The following is a 19,558-nucleotide window of genomic DNA, read 5'->3' on the forward strand; positions in this document are numbered from 1 at the left end:
AGAAGCAGGACACTTGCCAACCTTTGTCAAGACAGGGGAAGAGTTTACCTGCAGAAACTTAGCAGCTTCTTTTAAAGTAAAAGGATTTATTATATAGCCTTTCTACTAGTCTGGGGATGGTTGCCTTTTCTAACCTCTCCCTGGAAAATATTTTTTGGTAGTTAGAAAATGTTTCTTTTTTGCACTTTTTAGGACTTTTTTCTGTCATACCAAGGTACTTAAGATTAAAACCTTAATATTTAACAAGCTCTCTATTGCTAGAGAAAGAGAGCGAGCAGTGACCATTTGCGAATGGGACGGCAGCTCAGTGGATTAATACTAACATAAAGTTGGATTTGAATCCTCAAATGATAATCTTCGAATATACTTAGACATTGTAGCTCTGCAAGTCCCCTGGGGAAACTGCTTCTTCTTGTGCTTCAAAAATTGCATTTAAAACATATCTGAAACTTTTAAACCACCTTGCCTTTTGGCATGGTTCCCTTGGGAAAGCTTTTGCTATCAGTACTTGGATTCCTCCTGGGCATGTCTGTATATTCAAACCTTCACCCCATGAGGTCTCTCTTCATATTACTGTTGACCCACATCAATTTTATGGAGACCTGGAGGAATGGTGGGGTGGAAATAAGCCACTCTCCTACCTCAACAGAGAACTTGCTGATACTTTAATGCCTCTGGGCAGCAATGTTTGTTTATTTTAAAGGTGAATGCAAAGATAAAATAAGAATTAAGTCAAGCCTATTCATGCGTGCCCCCAGTAGCCCATCTGTGGGTGCTGTTCAGCATGAAGATGAATTTTAACTCGCCTTTTAAAAACTCTTCACACACATACACCCCAAAAACCTTCCTTGTACACTTTCTAGTTCGCTTAAACATTCCAGCATTGCAGTATCTGCATACTTCAATAGTACCAGCCCTGCCTACCCGTGGTTTTGATGTGATCACAGCATAGTACATTCTGAGGTGCCAGCAAGTGAAGGAGAAAACCCATAATATTTCACAGGAGAGCAATTAATAATTTAAAAGAATTTACCACTATGCAGCGTACCTCTGATAGCTGAGTTACGGGGGAAATTGTGTACATATTTATGGGGATTATCTCTATCTTCAGTTTAATTTTTCAGTTTGCCCTTAATTTGCTCTTAAGCACATAGGGCAACCAAGGGAGAGCTCACTAAATGAAAATGAAATAACCACTAAATGAAAATGAAATATTCCAGTTTACGTATAGCAACAGCTCTTCTTGTAAACAAGGCACTGGGACATTCAGCTAGTCCGGTGTTTCTTAAAGGCAGCCATTTGAACTCTGTTCTCACCACGTATGGTACTTATATTTTCTGAACCAAAATTAGGGACACATTAGCAATACACCCCTGACCTCTGTTAACCATGCCCCTGACTCTTGGGGTCAAGATGGACACATGACCAGAAGTACAAGGTGTCATGTGACCTCCTCTAAGAACTTTTCCCACTATCCTCCTACCACTAGGGATGAGTTTGGTCCCCATCAAACCCTCCCTCATGTTACTATCCTGCAATTGCATTAAACCAATTTGTATCACATTAACTTGGGAGAGGGGGGGAGGAGGAAGGCTGGAGGAAGTGTTCCCGCTAAGATTTTCCTCCCATGAGCAGAATTATTTTTGTATTGTGCACTAGTATTAAGTTCATGTGGCTTGTTTGGATGTGCCACTGTGGCACCCAAGTTAATAATAAATATCTTATAAACCTCTACCTTTTCCCTCTGCCGCCATGTCTCCTCTCTTGCTCCATCAGCTCACCTGGTGCCTGCTGCCCCCCGCCACTCAACTCCTCACCCTCCTCTGCTGTCCTGACTCCTGCCCTTCTCACTGCCCTCAGCCCTCATGGGACCTGCTCCCCTGCACAAGCCCTTCCCTCCCCCCTGTGCCCACTCCTCTAGTAGCCCCACTCTGATCGTGTAGCTACCCCTCTTCATGTCCTCTCCTAACACCTCCCTCTACACACCTGCCCTACCTCTCTCCTCTGGTGCTGATTCCTCCCCTGCAAGTGTCTGCCCTTCTGCTTCACCCCCAGAATCCTCTGGCACCTGCACCTTCCCTTAGCCCTGCACCCTCCTGGTGCTTCCTTCTTCCCTCATGCTCCTGCCCCTTTGCCCTCTTTCTCCTTGATGCCCATCCCCTCACCAACCTCAGCCCCAGTTCCTCTCAGGCCCCTTTGCGTCCTCACACATGACTTGCTCCATCCCCTCCTTCCTCGTGCCCACCCCTCCTTTCAACCCTTCTCCCCCTCCCCTTGCTTCCTCTTGCGCCCAATGCCCTTCCTCTCTCCTCTCACAGCATCACCCTGTCCCCTCCACCCTGCCACCCCCACTGACACCTTCTCTCCCTCCTCCTGCCCTTTTCCTCATTGTCTCCACTTGGCCCCCTGGCATTTGTCTCTCCTGCACCCTGCCGCTTGGTGCCTTCCCCTTTCTTCTCCTGCCCTGCCATGCTCCCCTCCCCTCAACACAGGCCCCTTCCTCTTCCAACCTTCCTCCCCTATTTCTCTCGGTGCCCCTCCCCCACCTTTTGCCTTCCAGTTTGTGGGGCTGGAGTCCGTGGTTGGGCCCCAGAAGTCCCTGCAGCACTGGCCCCAGGTGCTTCCAAGGCAGGACTGCTTGCTGGGCCTGGAGCTGGGGCACCCACGGTGCTAATTTTAGTGCAGTCCAGTCCCTGAACCAGCTTTGGCTCCCATAGGAGAAGCGCGGGGGGCAGGGGAGAAACCCTCCAATCCACTAGACCCAGCTTGGGGAGCACCGCAGGGCAAGCGGGTCTGTGCACTGCCACTCCGCTGGGGGAGTAGGAAGGAGCGGGGGGAGAAAGGGCCATGCAGAGAGCACACCGGCAAAGCCTGAACATACCCCACTCTGCAGCGCTCCAGCCGGGCTCTGTACACTCTCTGCCAGGACTCCAGCATCATCTCTCAGGAGCGGCTTGCCGGATTTGACCCCCAACCAGTGCTCTTCCCCCTCCAGCAGCGGTGGCGGCCGCCTGTGGATGGAGGAGGCCGGGCTGGCAGCCGTGCATGGCAGAGGAAGTCCCACAGCGGGAGGGAAAGGCCGTGTTGGGAGGGAGCGGAGTGGGTTTTGCTGGACAGCGGCACGTGTGGCACGTGAGCTTGGAGCTCTGGACACTGCGCGCCACCAGCAGTGACCCTGGCTGCCTGTGCAAAGCACCAAGGGAGCCACTTAGGTGCTTGCTGGAAATAGGGAGTTGCTTCTGCGCCGCGCTAGCACTCGGTTTCTTTAAATCCGCGACTGTCCCGGAAAAAAAGGGACATATGGTCACCATATATCTGTGGCACACCTCCCACTGCCTCGCGGTGCACCTGTGTGCCACAGAACACACTTGAAGAAACACTGAGCTAGTCAGTAAATGGATCAGATTGGCCAAAGGTTCTTAGGCTCTCTACAATTGCATTTACATTCCTGGTAATAAAACCTTTCAAGCCTACAGGACACCTGTGCTCCATATATGTATGTGAACTGGTGACACATTGTCTGATGGGGATACTGAATGGGGGAGGGCTCTGAGTTACTACAGAGATTTTCCCCAGATATTTGCCTGGTGGGTCTTGCCAACATGCTGAGGTTCTAAATAATGGCCTTTGGGAAGTAATTTTCCCTGGGTCAACTTGGCTGAGATTGGCTTTTTCACCTTCTGCCGCATGGGTCATGAGTCACTTGCAGCTTTAAACTAGTAAAAATGATGAATTCTCTGTAACGTGAAGTATTTAAACCATCAGTAACTCAGCCAGAGCTTATAGGTCTATTCCAGGACTGGGTGGAGGAGGTTCTGTGGCCTGAGGTATGCAGGCAGTTGGACTAGATGATGGTCCATTCTCACCTTAGAGTCTGAGTCTATGGTACACTGAATTTTTTAAAATATCTTGGAGTTTCCCCTTTCACTTAACTTGCACACAAGTCTGGCCATTGTTCCCTGGATCACCTTCCTTTGGCTGTGAATGTTGTGTCTGGCTGGGGAAGTACTAAGGGTTTGGAAACAGTAAAAGTAAGAAACATCCATTTCCCGTCACTCTGTGGTAACCATTTCCATCATCTCTGATGTTCTTAAACAGCCATGAGCTTGAGCTGTCTCGGAAGAGGAGGAGCCAGCTGGTGATTTCACTCTCAGGTTGGAGGTGGGGCCGGAGAGCTGTTGGACTAGAATGAAAGCAGAGTGCAGGGAAGAACAAATAAGCACTATTGTGATGCAAAGCCTTTAAATCCTACACATGGTTTGTGACTTCCCTTTCTCCAGACATTGCCGGTCACGTTCAGCAGCTGCTGCTGCAGGAGAGTTGTGTGTCTGCCCATTGTGAGGGGCTAGCTGTGTCTAAAGGAGAGGTTCCCAAACTTTTTGACACCAGGAACCAGTAAATCCATTCACAAGCTTTTGGAGGAGGTAACATGTATTTGCATATTCATTAAGCAAATGATGAAGATGCAAATACATTGTTTCTGGTCCTCCCAAAGCCCCCAGTGCCAATTTTAGCCCACAGAAAAGTCAGTTGGGGCCACACAAGTGAGATACAAAAACACAACTCCAAACACTTCAAACCTCACTAATGTGGCCCCAACTGTGCTTGTGGGTGCTAAGACAGAGTTCTGGGGAAGGGTGCCAATGAGTGCTGAGGCAGGGGACAGGGTGCTTGTGGGTGCTGGGACAGGGTACTTATGGAGGTCTGGGAGGGGGAGGAGGGGACAAGGACTGATACCTGGGGATCCTGTAGCTGCTAAGGCCCAGGAAGTGCGTGTGTGCTCCCCCATCCCCCAAACAGCAGCACGGTGCCTGACACACTGGTCCTGATGCCTTCCTGCGCAGGTGGAAAGGGAGTCCCGGACCGCACCTGCCCCAACCACTCGGGCAGCATACGCCTTGCTCCTCTGCTTCCCATGGCAGCACGTGCCGCCCAAGCAGTTGGAGCCAGTGCAGTCCCGGATCCCCACCCACTCCTCCCCACACAGGAAGGCAGCAGGGGAACAAAGTCCCCAGTATGCAACGGACCACTTTATTGGCTGGCACCGGGAGTTCTGCGTTGGTGCGCATGGCCCCCGGCCTTCTCCCTGGATCCTAGCACCCACCGGATCTAGCCCCGCTGCCCGGGAGCATGCTCTGAGGACCAGTAATATGTTTTTAAGGACCGGTACCAGGCCGCAGACCATACTTTAGGAAATGCTGGTCTAAATGATTAGTTGCCAGGGACTGCAGCTGTAGAAAACCAAGGCACCTTCCTGAGCATTGTAAGGATCTAAATAATAGGTGCTTGTATACCACGGTGCCAATCATTGTACAGCTTTGGGGGGAGGGATGTCTTTGTTAATCCTGAGAGAATTAGGGATGTTAAATTGCGTTTAATTAGTTAATCGAGTAGTCCGAATTTCCATCAACTACTCGCTTAGTCAATAATATGGGAAATTGCACAGCTGCAGTGGGGTTAGCTCCCAGCCCTGGGAGCTAACCCTGCTGTGGCTCTGGCTTTTAAATGTGTCAAGAGATGCCAGGTCCCCCCCAACACACACACACTATGCCTCTGCCTCCCATGTCTCTTCACCCCCTACAGAGACAGTGCTGGGGGAACTAGCTTCTTCTTCCCCTCTTGCTGCTTGCAAATGCTAGTCAACTCCCCACACCCTTGATGCCTCTATCAGAAAGAGGGGGGAGAGGAAGAGGTGCTTCAAACTGACAGTGCCACGTGGAGCCTGGGGCCAGTCTCTGCTGGCCTGGGCTGAACACGGTGTTTCAAAGGGACAGCATTGCATGGAGCCTGGGTCAGCTGGGGACTCCCTCACTGGCCCCGTGCTCCCCACAGTGCTTTCACCTTTGAAGTGTAGCAACAGCCCTGGGGATAATTACACTTGACTTTCATCAACTATTTTCTAGTCTCTCTCTCCTGACTACAATCTTCCCTCATGCAGCCAGCCCTCTTAGCTCTCTCTCATCCAGTGTTACTCTGCCTCACGCTCTATTTTTACTCTCCAGCACATCTCTTCCCTCGGGGTTCAAATCTTGCTCCTTTTCCTCGCCACTCAATTTTTGCACTCACTCTGCTATCCTCTCCCGCTTGTATACCACTTCCTTTACTCATCCAGTCATTTTGCCTCCTCAGTTGTTCCCTTTCTTCTCCTTATATCCCACTTACACGCTCTTCTTTCATCTACGCTTCCTCTTATCAGTCTACTTCCCTGCCTACTACGCCTCCTTTTTATCCACTTCCTTTATGCAGTTCCCCACTTCCTTTTCCTTTCTTGAGAGTGGGAGAGTGAAAGCCAGCATGGTATTAGCACAGGACTGGGACCTAGGGATTTCTGAGTTGTCATCATAGCTCTGACTTAGAGTCTTTTTCAATAGTTATTCTCTGCCTCAGCATCCCCTATCTCTAAAATAGGAATATACTTATTTACTGATCTGTCCATTTCATGGGTGAGTTCCGAGGATAAATTGTTTGTAAAGTTTTTTGAAGAGGGCTGTGACTTTATATGACAAAGTAATTTGAAAAACTACATAAGCACATTTGGGTCCCAAATAATTGTGATTCCTAGATAAATACAAACATACAAGGCTTATCCACATGGGAGCTCTGGTAGGGTTCTGTCAGCTTCTAAAATATAGAACATGGTGTCAGTCACTAGAGGGTTCCTGTGCTGACTAACAGAATACTGCTCTTTTTCTAAACACTACAAAGAGGACAAGTACTATCCAATTTCTAAGTATTATCCTCCCTATTTCCCGCTACCCTGTTTTTGTATCCTCATCCTTATCTTCCATTCCTGTAATCATTGCCTCACTTTCTCTGATGGACTCAGAGGGGTAGCTGTGTTAGTCTGTAACTAAAAAAAACTTTACAAATAACAATGGTCCTGTAGCACCTTAGGCTACGTCTAGACAGTGGGGCTATTTTGGAATACCTCCGGTATCCCAAAATACCAATTCCGTGTCTTTAAACACACACATTATTTCAAAATATATTTCGAAATAACAGGTGTGCTATTCTGGCATCCCTGTAGCCCTCATTCCATGAGGGCTAAGGGACTTGTCGGAATAGCGCTTCATTTTGAAAATTTTTAAAATAAGCTAATTTGAAATTACCTTGAAATAATCTATACAATTCGCGTAGCGCAAATTGTGTAGCTTATTTTGAGGTAAGGGTGTTGTGTAGATGCACCCTTAGAGACTAACCCAAAATATATATTAATAATATCATGGGCTTTCATGGACACAACCCACTTCTTCAGATGACAAATAGGGAGCAAGAGGCACAGAGCTTCAAATAAAAAGCAGAAAGGCCCCAAAGCTACATAATTAGAAGCTAACCAGCCTTTCCTACTTATGGCTGCTGTGAATTTTAGTGTTTCTCCTTCTAGCCTACCTGTTTGCTTTCTGGGTGTCCAGAGGTTGCTTTCCTTGCTGACTCCACCTACCTCGGTAAGTTGTGCTGTCATAATCGAACCCCAGATCCATCACATCAGGTGAAAATTAGGAATTCTCTAATTCCACTAACCTCAAAAAGGCACATGTATGCATTTGAAATAAGAACTATGGGGACCATTCTGATGGTTGGTGTTTTTCAGATTGCCTATATCACAGGTGCTAATGGTCTGAACTATGAGCTAACGTCATAGCCAGTTTACTGCACATATGTACATATATGATGCATTTGCTTCTTGGAAAGGCTCCTGGCCAATCAGGTAAAGAGGTGCTCCCTACTCTCCTAGCCTCTGGGGAAAGGTCAGTCAAATCTTGGCAAGTCTTCTAGTTAACAATACTTGGTGCCTATAGAGCAGTCTACATGTCAATATCTATGGATACTGAGGGCACCCGGTACCTGGCATGGCTGAGCACTTTGCAACCTAGATGCTTTCATGGTTGTGATGGCAAGCGTAGGGGTAGGAAGCAGAGCAGAAACAGCTGTGTGCACCATAGTCAAGCATAGTTTTACAAAAGAGGAGTTGCATCTGAATAGACTCTCAACAAGCCAGTTCCTGAAATCCATTTATTTCAGTGGTAGTCATTAGTATCTCCAGAATGAGTGCTTTTACACCTAGAACTTGTATCACTGTCAGTATGGTAAAATAAATACAGAAACAACAATACAGTGTAACATTCTCTTTTTTATGTTGTACCTTGTACAAAAGCTATTTTTGTATTATATATAATTATATACATAGTTATATTTTTTGTTGGCTGTCCTTGACTGAAGTCACATACTAACAGTTCCAGGAGAATGTTTTGGAAGGTTCATATTGAGTGAGGATCTCATTCCTTTAGTCAAATACAAGAAATCCTCTATTTAAACCCTCTGTATTAACAAACGAGGTTGTACATTACCATGGATAGACCAGCAATTTCTGAAGAGAGATGTGATACCCATGGGTTGATGGAGAAATCATCTTGTCTGATGAAGCCTTTCCACATTAAAGAAGCATATATTGTAGGGTATTGGTGGCTGTAAGGTAAACTATAGAGTTGGCTGTCTTATACTGATTTAAGTGTTGGTGGATATAATCCTATTAATAGCCTACTAACTACTAGAGGAAGGGTAAACCAAGCTCTTCTTTCTTGAGAGCAAAAGCATGATGTTCTATTGACTAAAGTAACTGGTGTTAGTTACATGGGGAAGTATTTATATAGTAAGGAGCATGGCCATTGGCAGAAAAATGGTTTAAGAATGGCAAATATGTACAGTTCCTGAACAAGTGCTTTTTAAACAACCTGTCAAATTGCATTTGCAATGTAGCTAGTCAATTACCTGGTTATTTTCCTCACATGTCAACATCATTAGTAAAATCTATGGAACCCAAATCTACTTGCAGTTTGTCAGTTCCATAATTTTGAATGTCGTTATAAAGGTTGTGTTGAGGACTGTTGGAAAATGTACCTTAATATCATCTCTCAGCATTGGTAGGCCATTGGTAGGCCTGGACAAAATACCCTCCGCAGGCCGGATCTGGCCCACCAAGCTGCCAGATGCAGCCCATGGATGCAGCAGGGCTCCTCCCTGCCTCAGGCAGCCTCCCTGCCTACCCCCCGCACGCTGCTGAGAAAAGCGGCTGCTGCAGGGGTCTATTTGAACAGCTGTGAGCCCGGCAGAGGGGAGAAAGGCTTCACGAGCTGCTCCCACCCATAGCACAGTCCCATTGGCCAGTTTCTAGCCAATGGGAGCTGCCTGTTGTCAACAGGCAGCTTGTGAAGCACCCTTCCCCACTCCTCTCAGGCTTGTAGTTGTTCAAAAACCACATGGTCCCTGCAGCCAATATGGAAGTGGGGCAGGCAGCCTGAGTGTGAAGCATGTAAGTCTCCCAGGCAGACCCGCTCTCTCTCACTCCAACCCTTTTCCCCTCATACCCCCATACCCTCTGCCCCTTCCTGCACCCATATCCCCTCCCAGATCGTGCACCTCAATCCCCTTCCCCAAGCCACAATCTTTCTGCCTAAGGTTACAACCCAAACCTCTGCACCCTAGTCTCCTAACCCAGGTCACAACTGCCTCCTTCATCCAAACTCCCTCCCAGACCCTTTCCTGCACCCCAATCCCTTACTGTAAACTCCCTTCTGCACCCAACCTCCATCCCAGACCTGGCACTTCCTCCATTGATATGGAAGAGTGAAGCCCTTTCCAAATTCCTGGAGTGCCCCTCCCCCATCAAAAATTATTGCCCACCTCTTTTCTAAGGAATAATTCTAAAGGGACAGTCAACAAAATGGAAAGATAACAAGTTTAAAAACCTATATGAGGAAGTGTTATAATATGATGCATATTTGATCTGTGAAACTCACTGCCACAGGATATCACTTAAGTAAAATGCTTCATCAGATTCAGAACAGAATTAGAAGTTGACATGGTTAATGAGATCCATTAGTGGTATGTCAGGTAGGATGAAGAAAAATGTAAGGGATAAAAGCCTTCACGCTTCAGGGCACAAACCAGCCACCAAATGATGGGGTTGAAAAAAATATCCCATGAGGACAGAATTCTTCATTGTTAGGCTTCTTACACTGTCCTCTTAAACAGTTTGTTATATCTACTCCTGGCAGTGTTTACACCACAGATTTCTGTCAGCACAGCTATATCTGTCGAGAGTGCGAAGTGGTGTATTATGTGATTGGCATGGCTGTGCTGCCAAAAGCCACTAAGTGCAAAAGCATTTATACTGGTAAAACTGTACTTTGATTGATAGAGCTTGGTTTGTTTGGGGGTGGGTTGGAATCAGACTGAAAAGCAGCATTCTTCTTGCTAGAAGTGTGGAACCAGTATTCTATATTGGAGAAGTAGTCAGAGTGTGGACAGGGCCTCAGGAAGGGTACCCAGCTAGATGGACCTCTGTTTGGATTTGACAAGGCAATTCCTATGTTTCATTTTAATAGACAGACTAATATGGTTTATGTGCCAAAACATATCTTTATATTAACAACTGGCTGCTGACTCAAAAACAGCCACCCCTTTTTCTTTCAAAATTGATTATCACACAATCATGTTCAACTAAATTCAAAAATCAAGCAGAATAAAAAGATAATAGATTCATGTCAGTGTACTTGTTTATAGCAGCACTGATCATGGATACACACATTGTTCCAAAGGGATACCGATTTGTGATATGTATAAAATAATCTGTGTGCGCTCCTACACAGAGAAAATTGGTATTCACTTTCCTGGAGTAATTGGCAATCTGCTTATAAAAAAAATTGATAGAATAATCTTGATTAAATGTAGGCTATGGGAGATAAGAAAATGGAAACATGGTATGCAGTTTCATATATGTGTGTGTGTGTGTGTGTATGTATACATACACATACATACACCTCTGCAAGTACACACTCAGTTTACATTACAGCCTATGTATGTATATTATAAAGAACACAAGACATTCAGCTATAAACGTTAAAGAATATTTAATAACTTTTAAAAAATAAAATGTATATTTTAAATTCTGTCCTCTATATGGTGCACACAACTGTATCATTCCATCTATTGCAACGGGACAATCCAAGTAACCAACAACTGGCTAATGTGATCTGGTACAGAGGATTTTCAAACTGAACTCATATCATAACTCCAAACAGAATTTGCCATGGCAGTATCAGCAATTTAATATACTGTATAAAAAGTCCTTGTGAAATAAGGTACTAGTTTAAAGATCAGTGACGCACCCACTTTCTCTCACACCATGTTTATAGAATAGCCGTGAGGGTATGGATATGCCTCATGCTGGTAGCCTCTTCCCAGCTTGCTGGGATCCCAGCTCGATATAGCAATGTTAGTTGGGTAGGGTGAGTATGGGTGGGGTGGGGGTGGGGGCTGTCACAACTCCTGTGAAATTCAATTGCACAGTCTTTAATTTGTTTTTGAGAGGCTTTTGTGTAGCAGCCGCATTCACTGATGCTAGTTTAATGCTTTTGTATAATAACTGTGCAGTTTGCTATTACTCATTACTAGCTCCAAAGGGAATCAAGAACTACCATGTCCAGGGTTTTTGGACGGTACATATAGAGTAGAAACCAGGGTGAATTTTATTGCCTGTGCTATATAGGGTGTGGAGTTAAGCAATCTTATTGAATACACAATACAAGATGGCTGCTATGGCCAGTTGCAGGGAAATAAAACCTTAGAAATATATTTAATAGTTATGATAGATGACAGTAAAGCCAAAAGTATGGCAGACAGAAACTTAAAATCCTGGTCCCATTAACTTCAACAGAACCAAATGTAGGCCTTGTACCACGAAAAGGGCCTGACTCATTTCATTAGGAACAGTCTAACCTTGATGCTGGATTCCCTGGCTTTGGTCCTATCTTACATTTTAAAAGTCCTCCTTTTTATTAACCCCCCTCCAGTCCCCCAAAAACCTGTTAAACTCCACAGACACTAAACCTTTGCTTAAGTCATTGATTTAGGAGAGCCTTTGGAATGAATTCTGTGCTGCTCTAGAGACCTACATTATGGAGCCTTTTAATATGTGCCTGGTTTACTATACGATGATTTTAATGCACTAGCTAGTCTAAAGTTAATGTGTTCTAAGGAAATGGCTTTTACAAGGTGCACAGTGGTTGTTTCAGATCTACCACCCAATCAGTTCACTTATTCAGAAGGGACGCATAAAAAATTTCTGGGATACTTAGGTCAACTGCAATACAGGGTAATGGACTGAGGACAGAGTGTGTTGGTAGTGTCTATAAGATCTACCTGGTGACCTATTTGAAAAGTCAGTAATACAGAATGTAGACGCCAGTTCAAGACTCTCTGCACCACGGTTGGCAATGTCAATGTTCTAGAGACCCAGATTAGACAAAGTCTTGTGGCATTGTTGTTAATGCCTTTACACACCCCAAGCTACTTTGGTTTACAAGGAGATGCTTATAATAACTGCTAGGAGCCTCCAAACCAAAGACTTTGAAGTACCACAAACTGTGACAAATAATCAAAGCACAACCAGGAGGAGTGTTCTAGCATTCAATCATTCGACATTTTCTCCCTGCATTTGGCCAGAATGTTGCAGCTCGAGGATTCACATGAGGAATGGGCTGTGCTCGCTACCCCGAGCCCATCTTATAGAGCTGCTGCAGGAATCTCCAACCCAGCTCTGTCATAGGATGATGCCTTCATGTTAGCTGAGCCGTTGGGACTGCATGTTAATCTTTAATGACAGACGAGTCTATTTGTAGCAGCCCTTCTCTTATCTTTTTTTTTTTTTAAATCAATGTCTTGTTAATGCATTTCTCACTCCATTATTCTGCTCCTCCGAGATGGAACCCAGAGCTGTCACCAGCAATAACCGTGAGTACAACCGTTGTAATGAGCCAGGGCAAGAACTTATGCTAATTGTAAATTCAACTTTGGTGTGTGTCTCTATTGTTGCCTCCTCCTCGCCCAAGTACTCCAAACAAAGACTGTGCTTTAAAAACAGCACTAGTCTTTGTCCTGCTCACATGTGGAAGGATTTCTGCATTGGTCTCGACCAGTGTTTCTCAACCAGTGGTACGAGTACCCGTAAGGGTACTTGAGAGAAGTCTGGCGGGGTATGTCAACACAACTGAAATTTGGAGAAAACTGAATTTTTGTTTAAAGTTTTACAGCGCTTTATTAGTTTTGTATTTTTTTATACCCAAAAATTGTATTGCCCACCCAGCTACGATTAAGTTGTTTAAACAAATGTATTGCAATGGTAGAAAAAAATGTTGTGTGTCTGAAAACTGTAGGTACTGGGGGGTACTATTTTTTTTAAAAGGGGCAATTTTTTTTTTGAAAAGGGGGTACTTTATAAAAAAAGGTTGAGAGACACTGGTCTAGACAACCTGATCCTCTTACTCAGGAACTCTTTTTATTGGGGCTTGACTTCAAGGCCTCATCTTGTTTTCAGTATTTGTTGATAAGCGTCAGTGCCCACTGGAAAGGTGATAAGGAAGCCTATTCCTCACCTATGTGAAGCACACTGTGCCATTAAGAGTCTGACTCCTCCACTCCAGCTGTAGTATATACATGTATTCTTTAGAGAGACAAAGTGGGTGAGAGACATCTTTTATTAGACCAAAAGAAGTTGGTCCAATAAAAGGTATTCCTTCACACACCTGGGCTACGTCTACACTGGCACCCTTTTCCGGAAATGCTTAAAACAGAACAGTTTTCCATTATAAGTATTTCCGGAAAAAGCGTGTCTACTTTGGCAGGATGCTTTTCTGGAAAAGCGTCCGTGGCCAATCTAGACGCGCTTTTCTGCAAAAAAGCCCCGATCATCATTTTCGCAATCGGGGCTTTTTTGCGGAAAACACTACTGTGCTGTCTATGCTGGCCCTTTTCCGGAACAGTTTTCCGGAAAAAGAACTTTTGCCCAAACGGGAGCAGCATAGTATTTCCAGAAAAGTGGCTGATTTCTTACAGTAGATCGTCAGTGCTTTTCCAGAAATTCAAGGGGCCAGTGTAGACAGCTGGCAAGTTATTCTGGAAAAGCGGCTGATTTTCCAGAATAAGTGGCCCAGTGTAGACACAGCCCTTAGGTATTTAGTAGCAAGCCTACAACTAAACTACATACACATGCTTGGCTTTGGAAGTCAAAGGAGGAGGAGAAGGCAAGCAACCTAGCTTGTCACTGCTCAGGGTTTCTGCAGAGTGTCAGCTCAGAAGCAGCATGGTATTGCTTTGGTTATGTTCATTAGCACAGCTCTTGGCTGTAGGGATGGTTCTTCTTGTTAGGGTCTCTCCTTCCCACCACAGCAACCCTGTTCGTGATGCTGCAGCTTTCCGAAAACTTTGCCAAATCCTCCAGCACTGTCTAAGTTAAAATGGAGGGTTCATTTAAATCTCAGATTTCCTACTTGCTATGTAAGTGGCAGAAGGGTGAGGTTAGCGCAGGACATGTATAAACACCATAGACTGTAGCAGTTTTTCTTCTAATAGCCCAACCCTTGACAGTATCTATCAAGCTTGAGCACGGCCCAGCAGACTTAGCTATCCAGCCTTGAGTGACTATTGCACAGTACTATAGGCCGCATTGGGGTTATACTCAGTTTAGAAGTTTGCTGGATGAAAAGTTGTAATTCATTGACCATTATCTCTGAAAGCCCAAGTCACATGGTCTCTTCAGTTAGGACAGTGGAGGAGCACACACATGGGAATCTGTTTTCCTGCAATGAGGAGCTGTGACTGATGCTTGTTTTGCAAATTCCAGCAGGGCCAGGTGTTGCTACTGAGCAAACCTGCACAATGCAGGAGGAAAAAACGTGTAAGTTGGAAACTTGACTCCAGTACCCACTGGGGTGATTGGGAACCATTTTCCTTTGATAATGTAAATAAGTAATTTAGCATTTCTAAGCAGGAAAACATGTCAAGTCTTATACAGGGCTTAGTTTAACAGATTTTTCTTTGACACAGCAAACCCTACACTATCTGCAGATATTATCCCAGGAAAATTAATGACATTCCGTGAAGAAACAGCTGACAGCTCTTTAAATGCAGAAATGCATGATAGTTGCTTGTAGACTGTTTTGAAACAGAAATGCAAAAAAAAAACCCAACAAAATAAAACCATAAGAGAGTAACAGAGAAAAGCCCACTCACAAGTTGTTTACAGAAATGAAGATACAGCTGAAAGTAATTACTTATTTTCCCAGAGGTAATAATGGAGTATTATTTCTTGGAGGAGTCTCAATAATTGAAAACTCAATTATTTCCCTTTGAGTTTTTGTTCCCTTGGAATGTGAAATGGGATAGAAAGCTTCTATCTTCTGAGGTGAGATGCAGGGTTATTTCTCCTCTCTTCAGAATGCCAAATGCCTATGAATATATTTCACACTCACCCTTACTGTTTCTATACCATTGCGAATTAATAGGTGACTGAATGTTCACGGAAACTTTTTTCTCTTACCAATCAGATCACATTGCTCAGATCCCTGATCAGCTCCTGACTTCAGAGTACATGAGACTAAAAACATTCCTGAAGATGACACACTCCTGGCTGCAAAAATCGTCTTGAGAGCATTTGGAGGCATGCTGCTTGGCTGTGATGCTAGCTGCACACAAAGACAAATTGTAGTAACCTGATACTTCCATCAGTATTAGTTATTCCACACTCCTCCCCCACCCCAATACTGAAATTTAACTTTCCAGCCCCTGCTCTGATCCCCAGTAGCAGTCCATGATATATTCTGGAAGGAAATCTTTCTGGATTCACAGAGCTCTTTTTCAGGGTCTGCAGACTTTTCTAACACTGGTTTGCAGATCCGTTCCCTGTGAGCAGTGTCATCCATCTTGTCACAGTCCATGCAAAGGGAATTGTGTTCCCCTGTCACAATGGAGCAACCTTATTTAAAGACAATGCTTCCTCCTCCTGCTCATGCCAATCTGAGCACTGATCTTCCCTTGGTTTTTCTTTCGTCCCCTTTTCCTCCTTCCATAAGCTAGGGTGATTTACAAAATCTTCAGAGATATAGGATTATACACAGTTTATCTTACATAGAAAAAAGATCAGATGAATGAACATGAAGGAGCTTTCTCCTGTGTCCTTTTGAGGAGAAGCTGAGATGGTTTCTATGCACAGTAGGTGTCTGCCTTGACTACCTGGCAATACATGGTCATTGCAAAGGTCAGTCCAAGAATCTAAAGAAACAAAACAAAAATAAGATGGACAGACATTAATACTACCAAGAAGAAAAGGTTAAAACAACCTTATTTGGGTTGCAAAGTCAAACGATAGGAAATACCATAATTAAAGTTACTTGTGCAACATTACATGTCCTCTTATAGCTACGTCTTATGATACAGTCTTAAATTATGTGAGCACATGCTACTTTCCCCATAAGCCCCTGTTCCTGTTCTGCTCTGCTTCATGCCTCTGTGACCCTCTGCTTCCATGTTGACCATTCTTGCTCTCCATTCCCCTGCATTCATGGGTGTTAGCAGGAGGACATGGACCAGACAGTGGCCCTGATCTCAGTTCTGGTGCCAGGTGTAAAAGCAGCTGGTATTTGCTAGGGAATAATTAGGAGTCTGTTGCTAAAAGACCCTTTATGGTAGGGGAAGGGTGTTGCATTTGCCTGTATTTGTCACTGTCACTGTATCATCACTGTGGGAGATAGTGTTTTTGTTCAGAATGAAGGAGCTTGCCCTTTTCCAAAGCTACATATTGCAATTTCATGATCACATCCATGGAAGGAATCATTAGGCTCCATTGCTGCAAAAAATAAGCAGGCTACATCAACAATGCACCTAATTCCCTTAGGCTTCAGCAAAGCATTGAGGTTAAGTACGGTGAGAGTTAAGAGAAATGGTTTCTATTCCCAGCTCTGCTACTGACCTGTTGTGTGTATCCTCAAAGGTATTTAGGTTCCTAACTTGCACTGACAACCAGGAGTAGCCAGACAGGAACCCCCCTGTAACATCCATCTTTGCTTGCCTGGAGCACGCAGGGTACACAGAGCAGTAAAAGCCTTGAATAGAAGGCCCGGGCTGCTGCTGTGACCGTGAATGGCTGTAAACAGAGATACTCCAATTGCTGACCAAGAGGCTGTCGAGGAGTGCCCTTGACTGAAACCCATACTGATATGAACACACAGCTGTCCGCGGGGGGAGGAATCTCCTGCCCAGTAAAAAAATGTCTAGTACTCACAATTTAGTTATCTCTCTTGCAAGTGTAAATTAACTTGAAACTTGCTTGTAAGAACTGGTGCCACAGAAACGGTCCAACACAATTTGGCATCTTAGCTAAGAAAGAGGAGACGGGCCCCTATGGGTATAAAGATGGGTCCCGCAGCACTTTTTCTCTGAGTGTCAATCTACCATCTATCTGCTGGTCGGGTTAGGTGTTTGACCTCCCGAGGTTCCATGGGGACGCCCACCTTGTATTCGTCTTTCCTAGGAATTGAGGGACCGACCCTGGCCTGACATGCTGGGACTGAGAGGCACAGAAAGTGGTAAAAATTGTACCTGGATGTGGTCCTTTGTTTTAAGTGTACACATAGACTCAGAGCTCTTTAAAGATTAAGCTGTCACTTGGTACCATTATTTCTATTTTCTGTCTTTATTTTTCCTTTGTAACCATTTTTAAGCTCTATATTTGCTAGCAGTTAAGAAAGAGAGCAATAGCCATTGTAACCATATGATTTATAAGCTAGTTAATAAACCTGTAACTGTTTAAGCTTTAACCTGACTCCTTCAGTTGCTGTAACAGAACCAAGCACAATTTAAAAGAACTTCAGCCGGTCATAAGGGACAGGTATAGGGGGAGCTTGGGCGTTTGGATCGTGTCACTCCTCGGTGGCAGATCCATTGGGGCATCTCTCAGTCTTCCCTAGACTGCCCACTGTGAAGGGATCCTGTATCCTAGCAGCTGAAATCTGAGATGTAATAAGCTCTTCCAATAAACTCTGGGGCATCTGTCAGCCTGCTGGCTGCCCTCTGCGACGGGACCCCGGTCCTAACGGTAAAGTCATGGACGTTAAACCTTTTTTCGGTAACATACACACACAGCCCTGACCATCGGCTGACACCAGGGGAGTTAGGTGCCTAAATACCTTAAGCAGATGTGGTTGGCCGTGTTCCTCACTGTTCCTATATGTAAAATGGCAACCATGATACTTAATTCTTTTATTTCACAATTGACAGTAAGTGTAGTTGCTACTGTTTCTGCCAGAGCCCACCTATAAACATTTAACCCAGAGGAAATGATTATCATGTAACAACTCTTTAAATAAATATTTTTGAACAGATTGGTTTGGCTATTTTTAAATTAATTGGTAGCCTGCTTCCAAATAATCTTTGCAGGCAACTGCCATTTCACCAGACTTTGAGCAATGATATTACTGTAGTTTTATCTGACCACAGATACAGACATTTTGGCTATGTCTACACTGCAGGCTTCTTGCACAAGAACTTTTTGTGCAAGAATTCATGCGCAAGAGCGCGTCCACACTGACATGTGCTTTTGCACAAGAGATGTGCTTTTGCTCAAGAGCATCCATGGCAGCGCTCTCTTGCACAAGAAAGCTCTGATGGCCATTTTAACCATAGAGTTAAAAAAAAACCCTGTTCCCATCTACACTAGCCTTTTTGTGCAAGAGCGTTTGTGCAAAAAGGCTTATTCCTCATGGGGAGAGGAATAACTCATACACAAAAAGCTCTCTCTTCTGACAATCTACTGTAAACTTTCTTGCTCAAGAATAGGCTTGTAGTGTGGATGCTCCGCAAGTTTTTGTGCAAGAATGGGCCGTTCTTGCACAAGAAGCCTGCATTGTAGACATAGCCTTTTAGTTTAGATAAACACAATATGGCTCTTGCTCTCTAACATCCAGTCTTTGCTCTGGCTTTGTATACCACAGAATGGAATTCTGTTGGCTATGAAAGCAGCTGCTTTTTATTCATTAGAACACTGTGACCTCTTCCTGGCACCCAACAAATGAGTATGTGAGAGAATGCCTGCATGGAGCAGTCTCCTATAGAGTAGGTTAATTTGCACATTTGTTTATTGAGGCCCGTAACATGCACCAAGCGCAAGGATGCTCCGACTGTAGTAGGTACATGCCCTTTTTAAATAAAAAGGGTCATCTGTGTATGACTTCCTTGCATATCAATAATGCTAGCATTAAAAAAAGTTGTCAAGCAATTGGGGTTTGATCCAAATCCCACAGAAGTCAATGGAGAGAGTCTTATTAACTCACAAGGGGTTTTGGAACTTTAATCAATAATTCAGTGGTGTCAGGAGCAGGAGACCACTGACAAAAGCTTTTGAGGTTTGAAGTGTTTTCTGTGCATCTCATAATTTTCACTACAACCTCCAGTAAACATTTCAAAAATGCATCTATTTTTTTTCCTAATAGAAACAAGTAATTACAATTAGTCAGGTGTATACAATATGATTTTAAGTACTTTACATATAAACACCATCTGCTGAGGATGAATGATATGATCTTTTGCCAGCCAGTCCTCCCCCCAACCCCAATCTCCCCTGGCCAGCTTCACTGCCCCCGCCAGCCGGTGCCCCACCCCCGCAATCTCCCCTGGCCAGCCCTGCTTCCGCCGGCCGATTCCCCTCCCTATCTCACCCGGGCACCTC

General features: G+C 44.6%; 2 protein-coding genes across 6 annotated transcripts in view; one reads left to right on the forward strand and one right to left on the reverse strand.

Moving 5' to 3' along the window:
* Positions 1-19,558, forward strand: part of CHID1 (chitinase domain containing 1) — a 304,160-nt gene that overhangs the window by 250,121 nt on the left and 34,481 nt on the right. The window lies entirely within an intron of this gene.
* Positions 11,296-19,558, reverse strand: part of TSPAN4 (tetraspanin 4) — a 708,227-nt gene continuing 699,964 nt past the window's right edge. For all 5 annotated transcript variants that reach the window (XM_075928231.2, XM_075928235.2, XM_075928234.2 and 2 more), the window contains one exon: positions 11,296-16,107. In XM_075928231.2, coding sequence (XP_075784346.1) covers positions 16,039-16,107 — 69 coding nt within the window. In that variant the 3' untranslated portion in view covers positions 11,296-16,038. The remainder of the gene's footprint in view (positions 16,108-19,558) is intronic.

Source organism: Pelodiscus sinensis, chromosome 5, assembly GCF_052426305.1.
Source record: "Pelodiscus sinensis isolate ZL-2025 chromosome 5, ASM5242630v1, whole genome shotgun sequence".
Lineage (NCBI taxonomy): Eukaryota > Metazoa > Chordata > Testudines > Trionychidae > Pelodiscus > Pelodiscus sinensis.